This window comes from Molossus molossus, unplaced genomic scaffold (assembly GCF_014108415.1).
Source record: "Molossus molossus isolate mMolMol1 unplaced genomic scaffold, mMolMol1.p scaffold_m16_p_8, whole genome shotgun sequence".
Classification (NCBI taxonomy): domain Eukaryota; kingdom Metazoa; phylum Chordata; class Mammalia; order Chiroptera; family Molossidae; genus Molossus; species Molossus molossus.
Window position 1 is genome coordinate 103002712 of NW_023425402.1, and position 16403 is coordinate 103019114.

General features: G+C 52.5%; 1 protein-coding gene across 1 annotated transcript in view; it reads left to right on the forward strand.

Annotated features, from left to right (window-relative positions):
- The first annotated feature begins 972 nt into the window (after positions 1 to 972).
- TIAM2 (TIAM Rac1 associated GEF 2) overlaps positions 973 to 16403 on the forward strand; it is a 28293-nt gene continuing 12862 nt past the window's right edge. Inside the window, exons 1-2 of the mRNA XM_036247784.1 lie at positions 973 to 1230; positions 14463 to 14642. Of these exons, the coding sequence (XP_036103677.1) occupies positions 1168 to 1230; positions 14463 to 14642 (243 nt within the window). The 5' untranslated portion in view covers positions 973 to 1167. The remainder of the gene's footprint in view (positions 1231 to 14462; positions 14643 to 16403) is intronic.

A 16403-nucleotide genomic window follows, 5' to 3' on the forward strand; every position in this document is an offset into this window, starting at 1 on the left:
ATCAATGACCTGCAATTTGAGAAGCACAGTGTTGGTTTAGTCAAGTGGCATTTTGTCCTTTGTTTTTTATCAAATCTAATTGTTTGGGTGGGATTGGCTATTAATGCTTTATGTTTTTTTGTGACATGCTAAGAGACATTGAGGAGCATTAAATAAATAACCCTTCCTCACATGGCAAGAAATATTAGGTTGAGACCAGAGGAGACAGTATTAATGGTGGTGGTTAGCCATCCCTAGATTGTTAAACACCAATCGTAACATTGGTGTTTTAGCATTTTAACAGGTTTTATTTTCTGTAATTAGTAAGAAAGAGCGATTTGTGGGGGAGACATGAATTTAAATTTTGATGGCAAAGCAAAATGTTATAGAACTCCCTTTGGCAAAATAAACAGCTGTCGGATAGCCTGGGGCCAGCGTCTGTGCTCAGTTCGGGGGTGGTTTGTGCTTATCTTCTGATGGCACAGAGAGGGGCCCTTCACCTTGGCCACTGTCCCGTCAGCCAGGGAACTCAGTCAGGTGGCTGCTTCCCTTTGGTTTTGAAGGAATAACAGCCACAAGTACAATCTGATTTTGGTTGGCCACTGTTCTGTCTTATCTTTAACACTGTACCCAGCACGGGGGTTGGTGTGGTTAGCGTCCGCTGTCTTTCATTGGTTCATACACATCTTCTCAAAGGCAGCCGGTGTTCGCCACGCCACGAGGTCTGGGACAGTCACGTTGATGCCTTCTTCCAGTCTCTCGTGGACTTAGAGCTTGTAGTCACATGGAAACTGGGGGAATGAAGATGCATTTGAGCCTCGGTGGGTTTTTTTCTTTTTCTTTTTAATGCCCTTCATTTACTCATAGCAGAGTCTCACTTTTTCATAAGGCCCCAGCCCCACAGTGTGGCTGCTTTGACTTAAAAAAAAAAAAAAAGAAAAAGTTATGAGAAATTGTTCTGCGTCATATTGCAATTTCCTCTCTGGCCTCAGCTCGGAGTAGACCCGTGTGCCACTCTGTTTGGGGCTAGGCGGCCGAGGGAGGACAGGTCGGGGAGAAACTGCCCACGGACGCATCACACAGGCTCACGTATGGCGTGTTCACCGCGTGAAACGCCTTCTAACTGCTGAGAGCAAAGGCTGGATTGGTAGTGGTGTAACCCAGCCTCCTGCTGTCCTTGATAGCAGCATGAAGAACAGGGCAACCAAAAATATATCTGTCAGCAGAATGGGAGTGAGGAGGAAACTGAAGGTATGTGCTCCAGCCCCCATTCCGCTTTCTCTCCTTTTCATTCTTCTGCTTGTTGTCGCCTCCGACCTTGTTCTGTTTGTTCAGCTTCCAGAGCGTCCCTCCTCCCCCGTGGTTCACCTTCCTTCCCTCTAACTCCTCGCTGCCACCTGAGTTCTGGTTGCAGAAAACAGATGTCAGATGAGGAAGCTCTCAGAGTCCCGTTGCTTCAAGCTCTGGCCCGGTCTTTGCACAGGCTGGGGGTTCGTTGCTAACTGCTTAGAAACCACAGCGTTGCCCAACGTGAGGAGTCCTCTTCCTACTTTTCAAGCTGGTTTGAGCTGGTGCTGGAATTCTCTACAATCCAGTCCCACAAGCTGACGGGTAATCAGAGGAGCAGACTGGCCCGGCCATGGCAGCCTGGGACTCCAGGCATCAGGACAGGCAGGCTGTGCCCTGCCCTCCGCTCTGTTGCCTCGTGAGGTCTTGGATATGGTGGTTTAATAGATGAGTTTCCAAGGCAGAAATGCTGATGATCAAGCCAGAAATCTCAGGTGAGAGTTAAAAGCCATTTCTATATTCAGTGCTTTAAAAAAAGCTCTGGATTGGCATTCTGTCACCGCCATGGAGACTCTGGTGTCTTGGTTTTGCTCCAGCGTCTGCCTGTCTGCGTCTCTCTCTCAGGCTCTCAGCTGTCTCACCACCAGGGAAATGTGGCTGGGTTACTTTGTAGCCATTCCTTTGTATCTTCCAGAAGTTTGATCAAAATGGCCAAACCGTCTATTGAAAAGAATCACCCTGGCTTAAATTGGATTGCTTCATTTCTGTGACTTGTCAGTGTCAGATCTTAGAGACTGGCTGGTGGTGAAGCCCCAGATGAATGTGTATGAGGCAGACGTGATTCCCGAGGAGGTGATTATTTTGAGACCACGCCAGTGGGAAATAACCCGGAGTAGTGTCACAGACTCGGTGATTATCACACCGCTTCAATAGAGCAAAACAATGAACTGGAACAGTAAGAGGCCCTCAGATGGGATCTCCGCTCGCTCACGGCAAGCTTGGCAATACCCATGCCTACTCAGCTGTCAGGATAGTAACAAATAATTTGATGTTTTCCATTTGTATGCTTCTTTTCTCCCCAAAGCTACAATTTTTTGAAACGTGATTCCAAGCATTATTTTCAGCTGAATATTAGAACCGAAAATCCAGTCCTTTTTAAGCACGATGGGGATGTGGCGGGTTTCCGACAAATCCGAGTGCTCCTCACCCCCACGCCAGCCTCAGCACGGGGCTGTGGGGCGTCCTTGATCCACGACACCTAACGGACCAGCCATCGGTGGAAGTCAGTGTAGTGGCTGTGCAGGCCACAAAGGGACTGGCCTCCCGAGCAGGGGAGGAGAGCCTTCTTCTGGAGCTGGGGGGGGGGGGGGCGCACGCAGCCGGCGGCCAGGTGCGCGTGGCTCACTGCGCCTCCTGGTGGCTCTGCTTCTGAGCGGTGCTGAGTGTTGTAGATGGCGAAGTGTGAAAGCTCAGGAAAGTCCCTGAGGAATTCGTAATTGTCTGCATCGGATGCCGTCAGGGAGTCGGCTCCTGCGTTCCCTTGTACCCGTCTCCGGGTCCCAGGGTGGGAGACCACGGCTCGGTTTCTTCTGGAGAAGGTCACGGGGAGAGGCGAGCACTGGCCACTTGGGGTCTCCTTCCTCCTGGTCGAGGGTTGCTGCCACCTGGGTGGACTCTGCCAGGCTGTACCCAAGGGCACACTTGCAGCTTTCATTTGGAGAGCGGGATAAAGAAGACAGATAAGAAGATTCACTAGGAGGATTTTGTCCCCTGCTGTGCAAAGTTGGAAAAGAAAGTCCGTCTCTTAATTCACTACTACTGCGCAGGTGGAAGGGGAGACAGCTGGACCCAAGCATGGGAGCCTCTGACTTGCCGTTTGGAGCTTTACAAATCTGCTTCATCCCCTGCATCCTGAGGTCCTTTTGCTTTGAACGGAATGGGATGGTATTTCAGGGCCGTTTCCAGGCGGTGAAGCTAGAGTCCTGTGTGTGACCTGCAGGGGGCGCCGAGCCAGGGTGCTGATGCGGCCTTCGCACGCACTGTGCATTTTATATCCATTACCTCCTTTAAACCCGTTTCTCACGACACCCCTATTGGGTAGATGTTATCAGCTCCTATGAGTGTGAGGAAACGAGATGTGACGCTAACAAACGGCCAGTCGGCGGCCGGGCGGTGTTAGACCCAGCTGCCAGATTCCCGCCTCTGCATCAGCCTGTCCGGTGAGGAGAGTGTGGTCGGATCATGGGAGAAACATGGAACAGCTGCGTGCTTAGCCCCGGAGATGTGGAATGTACATGTATTCACTCTTCAAACTGATTTGAAGGCAGAGCCGCTCTATTGGTTGAATTACAGGTATAAGCTTAGAAATCTGGACGTACTCTTTGGTTCCTTAGCTTGATTTGCAAACTGAATTAAGATGCATAAGTATGTTTTTTTTTTAGTCTTTAAAGAATCCATTTCATAGAGCTATAGTGAAATTTCAGTAATTAGTATTGTCAAATAACTTGAAGTCTCCAGAAGAAAAGTTCCTAAGTCCTGGAATACCAAGTATTAATACCTGATGTTTGCATCTGAATAGTCATTATTTTGATAATGGGAAGTGTGGTTTATCGGGTGTACTCATTTGTAATTGTTTTTACCTTCATGTGGTTATTTTTTTAATTTTTTTTTCCTTTATTGATTTTAGAGAGAGAAAGTGAGAGGGGGAGAGAGGTAGAAACATCAGTGAGAGAGAACACTGATTGGCTGCCTCCAGCATGCCCCCCACTGGGGATCTGGCCCACAACCTGGGCATGTGTCCTGACCGGGAATCAAACCGGCGACCTCTTGGTGCATGGGTCGATGCTCGACCAGCAAGCCACACCGGCTGGACTTCACGTGATTTTTAATAGATGAAATTTGTGTTTCAAAGTCTGCTATTATATAGTAACTGTAAAATAGTACAGTACAAAAAGCACTATTTTAAAAATAACAATTTAAAACTGTATTTTGGGGTACATTTGTGTGCAGCAGTGCTGGGGAATACCACTCACATCTGGGTAGAAACACCCTTCTCTTCCCAGGGCTGGCTGCGTGGCTTCCTTCGCGGTCCGGGCGGCAGCAGCTGAGTGACCCTCCGTGGGCGTTACCTGCGTGTGGTGGAGTGGTCTAGTCACAGTGAATCTGTAATTTCTGTCAGAGAATTCTCAAGAAGAGTTCTCCGGTAATGTGTCCCCGCTAACTTCTCACCTGAACGTGTCTTTTCAGTGTAGGCTGCCCACTGGAGGCCAATCCTTACAGAATTACACTGACACAGAGCCCGGATGATAAAACACGTTTGCCCCAAGGCGGCGAAGGTGTCTTTGTAAGTGAGAGAAACTGCCAGAGAAAGTGGCATCAGGCTCAGAAACAACCCCGGCGCTATGTGTGCTAATAACATCTACCTTCTGGCTTTCTCAAAAAAACTTTCCCTAAGATGGCCCTGGCCGGTTTGGCTCAGCAGTTAGAGCATCGGCCTGTGGACCAGAGAGACCCCGGTTCGGTTCCCACTAAGGGCATGTACCTCGGTTGCAGTTTGTTCCCGCCCCAGGTGGGTCTTGTGGGTGGCAGCCAGTCCATGTGTCTCTCTCACGTCGATGTTTCTCTCTCTCTCTTCCTCTCTCCCTTCTGCCCTATCTGAAGATAAATGCAAAAATGTCCTTGGGTGAGGATTAAAAAAAACAAACATAAAACATTTCCTAAGATAAAATTATATGGCGACAATATGTCAGTGACTTGGCCAGTGGTAGGGTTACATTAAAGAGCAATGAAGGGCAGGTCACAAGTCAACTGCGTTAGTCTGCGCCCCTGTGAAGCCCCTCCCCCTCCACTCGGGAGGACTGAGAGTTTCCAGAAGAAGGCAGACAAGCCAGTTTGTTGGAGCCGGCAGGGGACACAACTCTACTGTGATCTGGAAGCTGATCTGAGACGCCCAAGTCATGTCATCAAGGAGCTGGACGCTTCCTGAGCATCTGCTCTCGAGTCCTTGCTCTGCCGCTGGAGCCAGGTGTTGCCCTACTTTTTGTTTTTCTGGGTTAGGGAACCAGTATCCCAGCTGGGTCACCTCTAGAAAGAAAATGTGCTTGTTAGGGAAGCAGAGGAGAGGAAAGAGGAGCCAACAGGGGGCAGTGTGGGCACAGGCAGTTGGGCGGAGATGCCCTGATCAGAGTGGACACCGGAACTGTTCAGCCCCTGTGAGCCAGCTTCCCCTCTCAGGACTCAGCTGGGTTGTCCTTACTCCTCTGTTTCCAGTATAGACTTGCCCTGCCCAGAAAATCGGTGGCGAACAAAGATTTGTCAAAGCTCTAGTCTGCGAAGAATTTGATTAGAATTGGTGTTATTGACACATTTTCTCTTTTAAAAAACAAACAAACGATTTTCAACCTTTTTCCATCGCGTGGCACACACAAACTAATTACTAAAACCCTGCAGGACCCCCAAAATGATATTTTTTGCTGATCTGACCCCAAAAATAGGTATACTTTAAGTCATTCACACTGGATGGCTATTGGTGTGTTGGCTGTTGTCATTTTATTTATTTATTTATTTATTTTTTTATCCTCACCCGAGGACATTTTCCCATTTTTTTGTTCAGGTAGAGTGGGAGGGGGAGAGAGGAACAGAGAGAGAGAGAGAAACATCGATGTGAAAGGAACACATTGAGTGGCTGCCACCCGCACGACCGACCAGGGCCGGGGACAAACTGCAACCGAGGTACGTGCCCTTAGCGGGAACCGAACCCGGGTCTCTCAGGACCGCAGGTTGACGCTCTAACCGCTGAGCCAAACGGGCCAGGGCGGCTGTTGTAATTTTTTATTTTTATTTGACAGTCTTAGGGAAAAGAGGCCAGTGCCCCTGACTAAATAGTCAGGTACTGCATGTTTTAAAAATGTTTGTGGCACACTTGTTGAAAATCACTGAAATGAAGTGACAGAGATAGAGAAATAATCTCAACTCGGTGCATTCTAAGACTGTGTAACCCTTAAAGACCTTTTCTGTAGAAACAGCTCCATAGTATGTCATCAGTTGCCAAGGGTATGATCAAAGACTCTTTAACAGAAACGCCATGTTTAAGAAAACCAGCAGTAAACATGGAAACCAACCAGAATAATAGCGTTAAATGAAAACATGAACCACTAAAGGGAGCCTTGTGGTGAATGCACAAATTCAAACAAATTGATGTGATTATCAGAACAAAAGTTAGATTAAAAAAAAATGGAAGGAAGAGAATAAAAACAGAGATAAGACCTGAGATAAATACTGTGGATGGAAAGTGAATGGAGGTAATGTGGATAGATAAGAAAAGTCATAGTTAAGTATCTTTCTAAAACAAAGTGAATTGAAAGATACTGGTTTATCTTTAAGTAGATAAACATGTTTAAAGTGAATGTTAAATGATACAAGGTAATCACAGGAAGAATTTAAAAATAGGTCTTCATGCCCACGTCACAGGAAAAGCAAAATGAATCATCCTGTGCACCTAAAAGCAACACAAATGAAGTAAAAACTGCTCAGAGGATTTAAGAGGCGTTTTTCTGAGTCCTGGATCTGAGCCAGGTGAGCAAGCAGGTGTTTCTGGCACCGTTGAAAGCCTGCTACATGAAAGGATGTGTATCTTATGTGAAATAAGATGTCATTTGTAGTCTCTGGAAAAAGATATAAAAGTCATTTATAAATGTACACCTTAATTGACTCACTGAAAATTTTCAGAATAAGGTGGTATAGATTTTGAGTTGCAATTCAGACTTAAATTACAAAAGAATCTTCTGTGTTCTGGGCTCACCTCTTTCTATCAGGGGTTGGCACACTTTTCCTGTAAAGGGCTGGACAGGGAATGTGTGAGGCTCTGGCAGCCACTCAGCCCTGCATCTCAGTGAGTGGCAGCCGTGGACAGTCAGCAGCTGAGTGAGCACAGCTGAGTGCTAATAAAACTTTATCTGCAACAGAGATGGCAGCCTGGCTTTGGCCAGAGGGTTGTAGTTTGCTTGACCCCTGCTCTCATGATCCATCCTTAACTCACCTGTGTCAGTTGGGATCGGAGAAGTTTCTTTTCTTCCAGGGGTGGCGTGGTTTTGCATTGAGAATCAAGGGCAGGTTCCGGCCCACGCCCGTCTTCCTCGATGAGCAGGTTTAACTGTACCTGAGGAGGAAGCTGTCTCTTTTTTTCTGCGTGAAAAGTGGGAAAGAGAAAATGCAGTACCTGGCACAGGGTACGTTAGACGGGGTGAGCTGTTCTGTGTAAATGACCCAAGAGGGACACTGAGACACCCGGTGTTCTATGGGGAAGAGAGCCTGGATTTGGAGAACGCTGTCCTAGCCGTTGACACATCTTTGGCAGAGAGAGCGTGTCTTACTCATTCCTGAATCCTGAGCAGACTCGCGTTAAATAAAGACGCCGAGCAGAAGGCAGGCAGCAGCAGGCCCGTTTCACGCTGGCTCCGGATCACCTGTTTCCTCTCTGTGGAGGGGCCTGGGGTCTGCAGACACAGAGCCACATCCCTCCCTCCGGACACAGCTCTGTCTGCCTCCTCAGGATGTGCCGCCCGCACACTGAGTGTGTACTGCTCGGCACACGCCGGCCACACCAGTGACTCTGCCTTCTCAAAGGCTGGCCTCCCGCTTGACGTCCCCGTGGCCACTGCCTGTCCCTCTTGGGCCTTCCACAGACGGCACCTTCTCCTCTGTCCCCCATTCAGCCGCACCCCACCCTGCTGGCCCCCCATGTGCCCCCCCATTTTGTTTTCCCTGGAGCCCTTACACGTCTGAGATGCTGTGTGCTCCGCTGTGTGTCCTCTGCCCTCGTCGCCTCTCTGCTCTGCTCCAGCTCCTCGTTGAGTTTGTGTGCTGTCGGGATCCCCGTCCTTTCTTCTCCCAGCACGTAGAGCCTGGCCCAGAGTTTGTGTGCTGTCGGGATCCCGTCCTTTCTTCTCCCAGCACGTAGAGCCCGGCCCAGAGGAGGTGCTGAGTCACAGCACTGCTGAATAAACGAAATCTGATTTTTCTGGCCTTTCCTTCAGGGAACTCAGAGGAAATTTATTCTACACTTCTGAAAATGACAGAAGTTGAAAACTAGCCCTGGCCAGTTTGGCTGAGCAGTTGGAGCGTAGGCCCACGGACCAGAGAGACCTGGGTTCGGTTCCTGCTAAGGGCACGTACCTGGGTTGCAGTTTGTCCCCGTCCCCGGTTGGGGTCGTGTGGGTGGCAGCCACTCGATGTGTCTCTCTCACATCGATGTTTCTCTCTCTCTCTTCCTCCCCGCTCCATCTGAAGATACATGCAAAAATGTCCTCGGGTGAGGATTAAAAAAAAAAAAGTTGGAGAACTAGACTCCCTGTGCAGAGGATAACTGTCACCCAGCCCCGGCCTTGACCGCGCCTGGCGCTGAGTCTGCTCACGGCTCACCTCACTGGCCCCCCTCGGCCCCTGTAGGCACGACCCCTGCTTTACAGGTGAGCACACGGAGTCAGGGAGGGTCAGGCAAGACCACGCAGCCAGGCGGTCTCACGCTAGGTTGTAGCTCCAGGGCCTGTGCTCAAACCTCCTGGCTTGGAAGAAGTAGCCGTTTAGAGCAAAGCATGTGCTGAGGCCCTTGGGGGGAGCTTCCCTCTTGCGTGGGGTCATGGAAAGGCGGGGCTCGGCGAGGCCGCCGCCAGCCATGTCGCCGCGGCCGCTCACCTTGCACCCTGTAAGGCGCGCGCCCGAAGGTGGCAGCCGCCCGATGGGTGTTTACTTCATGAAACATTTACCACAATAAGCTCATTGACACATTCCATCACTCCACACAGCTCTTTTTTTTTTTTTTTAATTGTTGTAAGAACACCAACTCTTTTTTTATCCTCACCCGAGGACATTTTTGCATGTATCTTCAGACAGAGCGGGAGGGGGGAGGGAGGAACAGAGAGAGAGAGAAACATCGATGTGAGAGAGACACATCGAGTGGTTGCCCCGGCACGACCCCAACCGGGGCCGGGGACAAACTGCAACCGAGGTACGTGCCCTTAGCGGGAACCGAACCCTGGACTCTCTGGTCCGCAGGCCGATGCTCTAACCGCTGAGCCAAACCGGCCAGGGCAGAGCACCAACTCTTAATCCAGAGGCCCTGGAGGAGATGCTCCTCACCGATAACGATCAAATCATTTTCAAGCCGGGATCCCCTTTTCCATATGGCATAGTTTTAGGGAAAACTGTTTTTATTTAAATCCTTTGTTTTGTGCTCTCCTACAAGGGGAGGCCCACGGTGAACCCAGGGTTCTCAGGTCTGTTCACTACAAGCTGGAAAACACCAGTCGGAGGCGCAAGCACACCGTCAGGTGGCCAGGCCTCACTCATGCCCGTGCACTGCTGTCCGTCGCCTCGGAGCAGCGTTGGGGGTGAGGGCGGCGGGCAGCCCAGTAGAAGGCAGAGCTGCCCGAGGCCGAGCGCAGCCACGCTTGCCTCTCTGAGCTGAGGCGCCTCAGAGGCGGGTGGCTGCACCCCGGACACCTGGAGCGTGTCTGGGTTCTCCTGGGCCAGGGGGGCCCTGTCCGTGCAGTGAGCAGAGGCAGTGGCTGCACCCCGGACACCTGGAGCGTGTCTGGGTTCTCCTGGGCCAGGGGGGCCCTGTCCGTGCAGTGAGCAGAGGCAGTGGCTGCACCCCGGACACCTGGAGCGTGTCTGGATTCTCCTGGGCCAGGGGGGCCCTGTCCGTGCAGTGAGCAGAGGCGGTGGCTGCACCCCGGATACCTGGAGCGTGTCTGGATTCTCCTGGGCCAGGGGGGCCCTGTCCGTGCAGTGAGCAGAGGCGGTGGCTGCACCCCGGACACCTGGAGCGTGTCTGGATTCTCCTGGGCCAGGGGGGCCCTGTCCGTGCAGTGAGCAGAGGCGGTGGCTGCACCCCGGACACCTGGAGCGTGTCTGGATTCTCCTGGGCCAGGGGGGCCCTGTCCGTGCAGTGAGCAAAGGCGGTGGCTGTACCCCGGACACCTGGAGCGTGTCTGGATTCCCCTGGGCCAGGGGGGCCCTGTCCGTGCAGTGAGCAGAGGCGGAGGCTGCACCCCGGATACCTGGAGCGTGTCTGGGTTCTCCTGGGCCAGGGGGGACCTGTCCGTGCAGTGAGCAGAGGTGGTGGCTGCACCCCGGACACCTGGAGCGTGTCTGGATTCTCCTGGCCCAGGGGAGCCCTGTCCGTGCAGTGAGCAGAGGCGGTGACTGCACCCCGGACACCTGGAGCGTGTCTGGGTTCTCCTGGGCCAGGGGGGACCTGTCTGTGCAGTGAGCAGAGGCGGTGGCTGCACCCCGGACACCTGGAGCGTGTCTGGGTTCTCCTGGACCAGGGGGGCCCTGTCCGTGCAGTGGGCAGAGGCAGTGGTGGGGAAAAGGGGGCAGCTGGCTTTGCCCCATGTTCTGCCAGATACCTGGCCGTGGTTGGCCCTGTGGAGAGCTAGAGGGTCTCATCAATGTCCTGCAGATGCCTCCTTGCCCCCATCTAGTCTTGGTGGGGCTTAAACACTGGCAAGTTCTGGGAGACCACCTCCCGCCTGGCTGGCCTAGAGGGGGTATCAACAAGTGCACGTTCCCATTCCTCCTTGACCCAGGTGGTCCCTGGAGGACAGCCTGATGGGGCGGGCTATGCCGCTGCTCTTTCCTTGGCAAGGACACAAGACTCAGATGAGACTCGCCCAGGAGTCTGTGGAGGACTAGCACTCGGGACTTCTGAGTCCTGTCTGCTTTTCACCCATCGGCACACATACGTGTGAAAATATCCCAACCAAAAGTCACTGTTCCTAGAAGTAGCTTGTCAGATCCACCCAGAATTCTACCTTTAGCCGGTCTGTATTCATTATCTTCACCAAGAACGGAGGACCTGAAACATAACCAGCGAGTCTCCCAGACGCCATCTCAAACCACATTTACCACCACCCTTCTAGGGGCCCTGCCTCCTTTGGACCCCAAGTGTCCTCACAGTGTCCCTGGACAACAGCGGCTGGCTCAGGGCAAGGAAGAGGCTGTCGCTCCAGAGCACTTCGCTGTGGTACCTGGAAAAGCGCACCTCTCCCCCGACGTTCCCTCTTCTAAGTCAGTCCTACCAGAAGTGTTCATAAAACGAGTTCTGCTCTTCTAAAATGGCAAGATACTTTATTTTTAAAAGCTCATTAAATTTTAACACTGCACTGTTGGGTGTGAATTTTGACATCCCAGCGAGGCCAAGCTGCCATCTCACCAGCTGTCATTTACTCCGGCAGCATTTTGTCAGATCTTATTTTATACAATATATGTGAGTTTAATATAGATTCTGTAGCGCTGGAGACTGTTTTTCAGGATTGCAAAATTATGTTGTCTGGGATTGTGGTGCAAAAGTACCAGGAGAGAGATTTCAAATACGTGAGTTTCGGAGTCTGAATATTATCATCTTGGACCCTATAGCTCAGTTAATAGAGGGCCAGACCCAAAAACTAGGGTTGCAGGTATGGTCCCGTCTGCTTCCTCCTGTCTCAAGAGCTCAGTCCACACACCTTTTACCTGGCCATCCTCAGTGCAGATCCCGGGGATGGGGATGTGGATGGAGACAGCACTTCTCCTGGGAAACCCAAGCAGAACGTTTGCTGTGCTGATGGGTAGACCAGTTGTTCGCACTTGGGCTACATGGGAACATCATTTAGAAAACTTAAAACAATGTCCAGTTCTGGGACCCCAGATACTGATTCAGCTGATCCGGGCATCTGCATTTTTTAAAGCTCCCTAACAAAGACAGCGTGTGGCCAGGACTGACGTGCATGAGCGGAGGAGGACAGGTTTGGGGGCTCGTTGTGTTCCTGCCCCAGTGCTCCTGTGGAATGCTCACGTCCAGGAAGACAAGGCAGCTGTCTTCCGGCCACACTGCCCTCCCCGGCTTTTGCTCTCTGTCATTCGGTCTTCAGGGCACGGGAGAACGGTGTTAGAGCTTCTCCAATAACGAATCATAAGATTTGGTGGTTTTAGACAAGATGAGACATTTTGATAGTTGCAGTGATTGGTGACTTCAGTTTCCCCAGAGTGGACGTCGTCTGACAGGCATTGCCGGAAATGTGCTTGTGTTCAGTCAAGGAACCCGAGTGGACAGGCGTGTATCCAAGGAGAATCATGAGTACTTACACGTGGTTGGAACTTTTGGAGAAGTAAATTCTGTTCTGTGTTTATGGGTCTTGTTGGAGGCCAAGTCCCTGTTTTATGGTTGGTCTGACCGTTTGTACCAAGATTAGTATGAACATAGAAGCAATTCTATTTAAATGGCCACACAGCCTAGGAGTTCTCCACGCTGACACTGGGGGGTGGGGGTGGGGGGCTGCCTTCCATGGCACCTTTGGTTATTCTGTGGGTCTCCTGTGGAATACCCTCTTTCCATGACCGTATTACAACCCACTTCACGGAGCCTTCTCAGGCAGCCCACTCCAAAGGGATGTTTCCACTCATTACCTTGTAAGACCTTTCTCGTTTGTTCCACACAGGCTGGGGGTGGTTTCCAGGCCACCTTGGCAAATCTTATCTCCTCCTGCAGAAACTGGCTCCTTCCTTGGAGACCCAGCAGACCCTCAACTGGTACCCGCTGAATTGCCTTGAAAGACTAGCCCAGAAGATCGAGGCTGAGTTTTGTTGCTGATGTGTATTTCCATTAGTTGAAGGCACTGTGTTGGGGGTGGAGGAAGGAGAGAAGAAGGGAGGGCAGGCGTGTCCCACGTGTTCTTTGAGCACTGTAGTTTGTCAGGTTATAACAAGCATGCACCAGGCCATGAGGGCGACCAACGGGACGGTGGGAGTTGTGAATGTTCTGAAATATCCAAGCAAAGAAAATGAATTCAATGATGTTAGGAGATGCTTTGACGTGTTCAGCTTCTTACCCTAGACAGAGTGATAGAGATCAGGCATGCAGGCATTTAAACCGAGGAGAGTTTTAGTTGATAGACAGAAAGTTGCCACAGTATGTGGATATGAGTCATTTGCATTGGGACTCAGCTCCTTTGTTAGTAATATTCTCAGTGCCACCGAGGTGAACTGAACACGTACTGTGAACCAGCTGCTGAGCTGGGCACCGGGGAGGGGGGGCAATGACAAACAAAGGTGTGGCTTTGCCTTTGACCCACTTACAGACTGGCAGCTGCCGAGATGGGCTGGGTAGAATGGAAAGAAAGACAGAACGACATTTAAACGTGGTCTGATGGCAGTTCAGGCACGGTGGAAGCCCACGGAGACTGAGATTTTACACCACCAGCTTGAGGCAAGAGTGTCCCGTGGGTTCTCCTGGAGAAGGTTTGGCCAAGCTGTCTGTGAATCCAACTGGGAACTTGCATTGAAGGTTTTTAGTCCCCCAAACATCCCTGCTCCTTTTTCCTCCTAATCTGTGTGACCCCGTTCCCAGTACTTGCTACGAGAACCTTCGCTTCCCCTCCAGGCCCTGGGTCTGGCCCGTGGCTGCTCACTGCTAAGGACTAGCAGCTCCGGGCTCCCCTCCTCCCTGAGGCTTCCCAGAGCCTGTTTGTCCCTCTCCAGTACTCCCCAGGCCTTGCTGGTCACCTGCTCCCTGTCTGTGCACCCCCTGGGGCGCTGATCCCTTCAGGGGAGGGGCCTTGCCTTTCCTGTGCATCTCTGTCTCTACTCCCACTTCTAGCATCTAGAACGGCTCAACTTTCACACTCATAACTCTGCTCCCTGGGCAAGAGCGCAGGGTTACATGGTTAGATGCGAGGGCAGGACTCCAGGTCCCCTGTGGCCGGAGCGTGCTGACGTTGCTATGGTGCAGCCCTTCCTGGGTCTCCCGGGGCTGTTTTGTCTCGGGGATGGAGCTGTGTCAGGCCGACCCCTGAGGGGACAGAGTGGACCACATGGGGCTTACCCTGTCGTGCCCGTAGTGAGCAGAACCATGGTCTTCGGGCAGCCTCAGCACTAACTGAGGGGGAGCCCTGTGCCTTCTGTAGGTTCAGTGCTGAAGAAGCACCTGACAGCCCGTGATAGTGAAAAGGCATCGGGTGTAGACACAGAGCGAGTGTAAGCTCAGAGGGTCACTGCCGGCATCTGAAATGATAGTCACCGTGGTTCGTGGTGGACGAAACCATTTGCCCTGGATATTTCCCCCGCGGGCAGCGATGGGGACACGGTGTCCATGGAGGGCAGTGGGTGATAATGGACCGCGTCCTGTTCATTGCTTCCCACCTCTTGTCCCCTCGCAGAGTGCTGAACAGATCACTGAGCTGTGTAGGAGTTTTAACGACACCCAGACCCACAGCATGGAGGGACCGAGGGAGAGCCCGGACCCGCCTCCGCGGCCGCTGGCCCGCCACCTGTCCGACGCAGATCGCCTCCGGAAAGTCATCCAGGAGCTGGTGGACACGGAGAAGTCCTACGTGAAGGTAAAGGAAGGTGCACTCTCCCCTCCTCCTGTCTGCAAGGTGGCAGGGTCCCCAGGTCCCCTGCTGGGACCCCTGTGCACAAGGAGGCGCCTGCCCTTGAAGAGGCGATTGCTGCAGACGGGCAGGGGAGGGGCGGGGGAGGGCGAGAGGTGGCGGGGCTGAGAGGACTCGGGAAAGATTTAGATTCCAGCCTCCCGTGTTACCAGGGTAGCGTTCACTATGGAAACAGATGTTCCCGCTGCCTCCTGCGATCAGTGGCAGGCAGGCTGTGCTGGTGGAGTAGACGGCGATGACTTTAGGTGGCAGGGACGAGGCTGCACCTGTTCACAAGGACTGCCGAGACGGCCCGACGCGGGCCAGCTCCCACCACTGGTGCCTGTCATCGCGGGGGCGTCCCCCACGAGCCCAGGGAGGGTTGCCGAGCATCGTTAGAGCCCAGAGAATTCACTCATTTGCCTCGGAAGCTCCCAGTTAGGGTTTGAAAAACACTACGAAGAACACGGGACGTGAAGACAGTCCTCTGCTTGAAGGACTTGCTGAAGCTTCGGAGCTTCCTTGAGCTCACGCGGTTGGCCGATTGCTGGGGGCAGCATGGCACAGGGCGGCAGGGCGGGCAGGCCCGGGGGTCCCCCAGCCCCCTCCTCTGGACTCCGAGACGGGGCGTGCGCACACGCGTGGCTGCCACCTTTCTCCCCGCTTCCCATTACGTCTTGTCCCGCATCTGAGACGAGGGGAAATCCAGGGAGGTCGGGGTTCCGGACGCCCCGGCACCGCGATGGCCGTTCCCAGGCAGCTCCGAGCACCGCAGGTGTTGGAGGCCGCAGAACCCTCGCATCTGGAAGATGGTCGGGAGCTCTCACCGCAGAGCCCAAGGCCCTGTGTTGTCGCGTTTCACTATTGGGCCCACAGCCCTGGGAGGGGCGCTTCCTCATGCTGCTGGGGGACTAGACATGGACGTTATGGGCGAAGCGGACAGAGAGGACCCTTCTCTCTGCAAGAAACCTGCACTCTGTCTTCTTAGGACCCCGGGTGTCGCAGCTCTTGGGCCCCTGCAGGTCAGCACAGACCTGCTCAGTGTGTAAGTCCCCTGGGCAGCATCCGCTGGCGCGAGGAAGGACGACAGCCTGTCACTGACGGAATGACCAGCACCCGCTGTCTCTCATGATTCACGTGCACATCACTGTCATGTTTCCATTTCTTTCTGTTGCTGACATTTAACAGTTTTACTTGTTCTTTCATCTAACCTGGTTCTCTGCATGCGACTTGGAAGTTTCAACGTGTGTGTGAGCTGTGATTCAGTCGCGTCTCACGCCTCCCGGCTCTGAAGCGGCTGCTGAGGCCGGGAGAGCAGGGAAGGCCAGAGGGTTCTGTCCCGGGGCTGCTCCCTTGCTCTCGGGAATGCGACAAGGCTCGGGAGGCTTCAGGCTGGACAGAACTCCAGGTTTCTCCACCGAAAACGAGGGAGGCAGAGTGGCCGACTTTGTGGTCAGCGACTCCCACTATTTTAGGATTCAGAATTCTTCTGAATAAATGAAACAAGAAAAAGAAATCATTTCTACATGAAGTTACATCCCGGTCTTGGCTTCAGACTGTTAGATACAAATACTCTTTATTTAAAGGGTTTGGTCAATGCAGTCAGCTCCCGCTATTGTACACTCCTGGGACCAATTCACCGGGCACTGGAATCTGGCCTCCATTGTAAACTCTGATGGCTAATATTTGGCTCTTCCCCCTTGCATTTGAATATGGGAGTTTGAAATT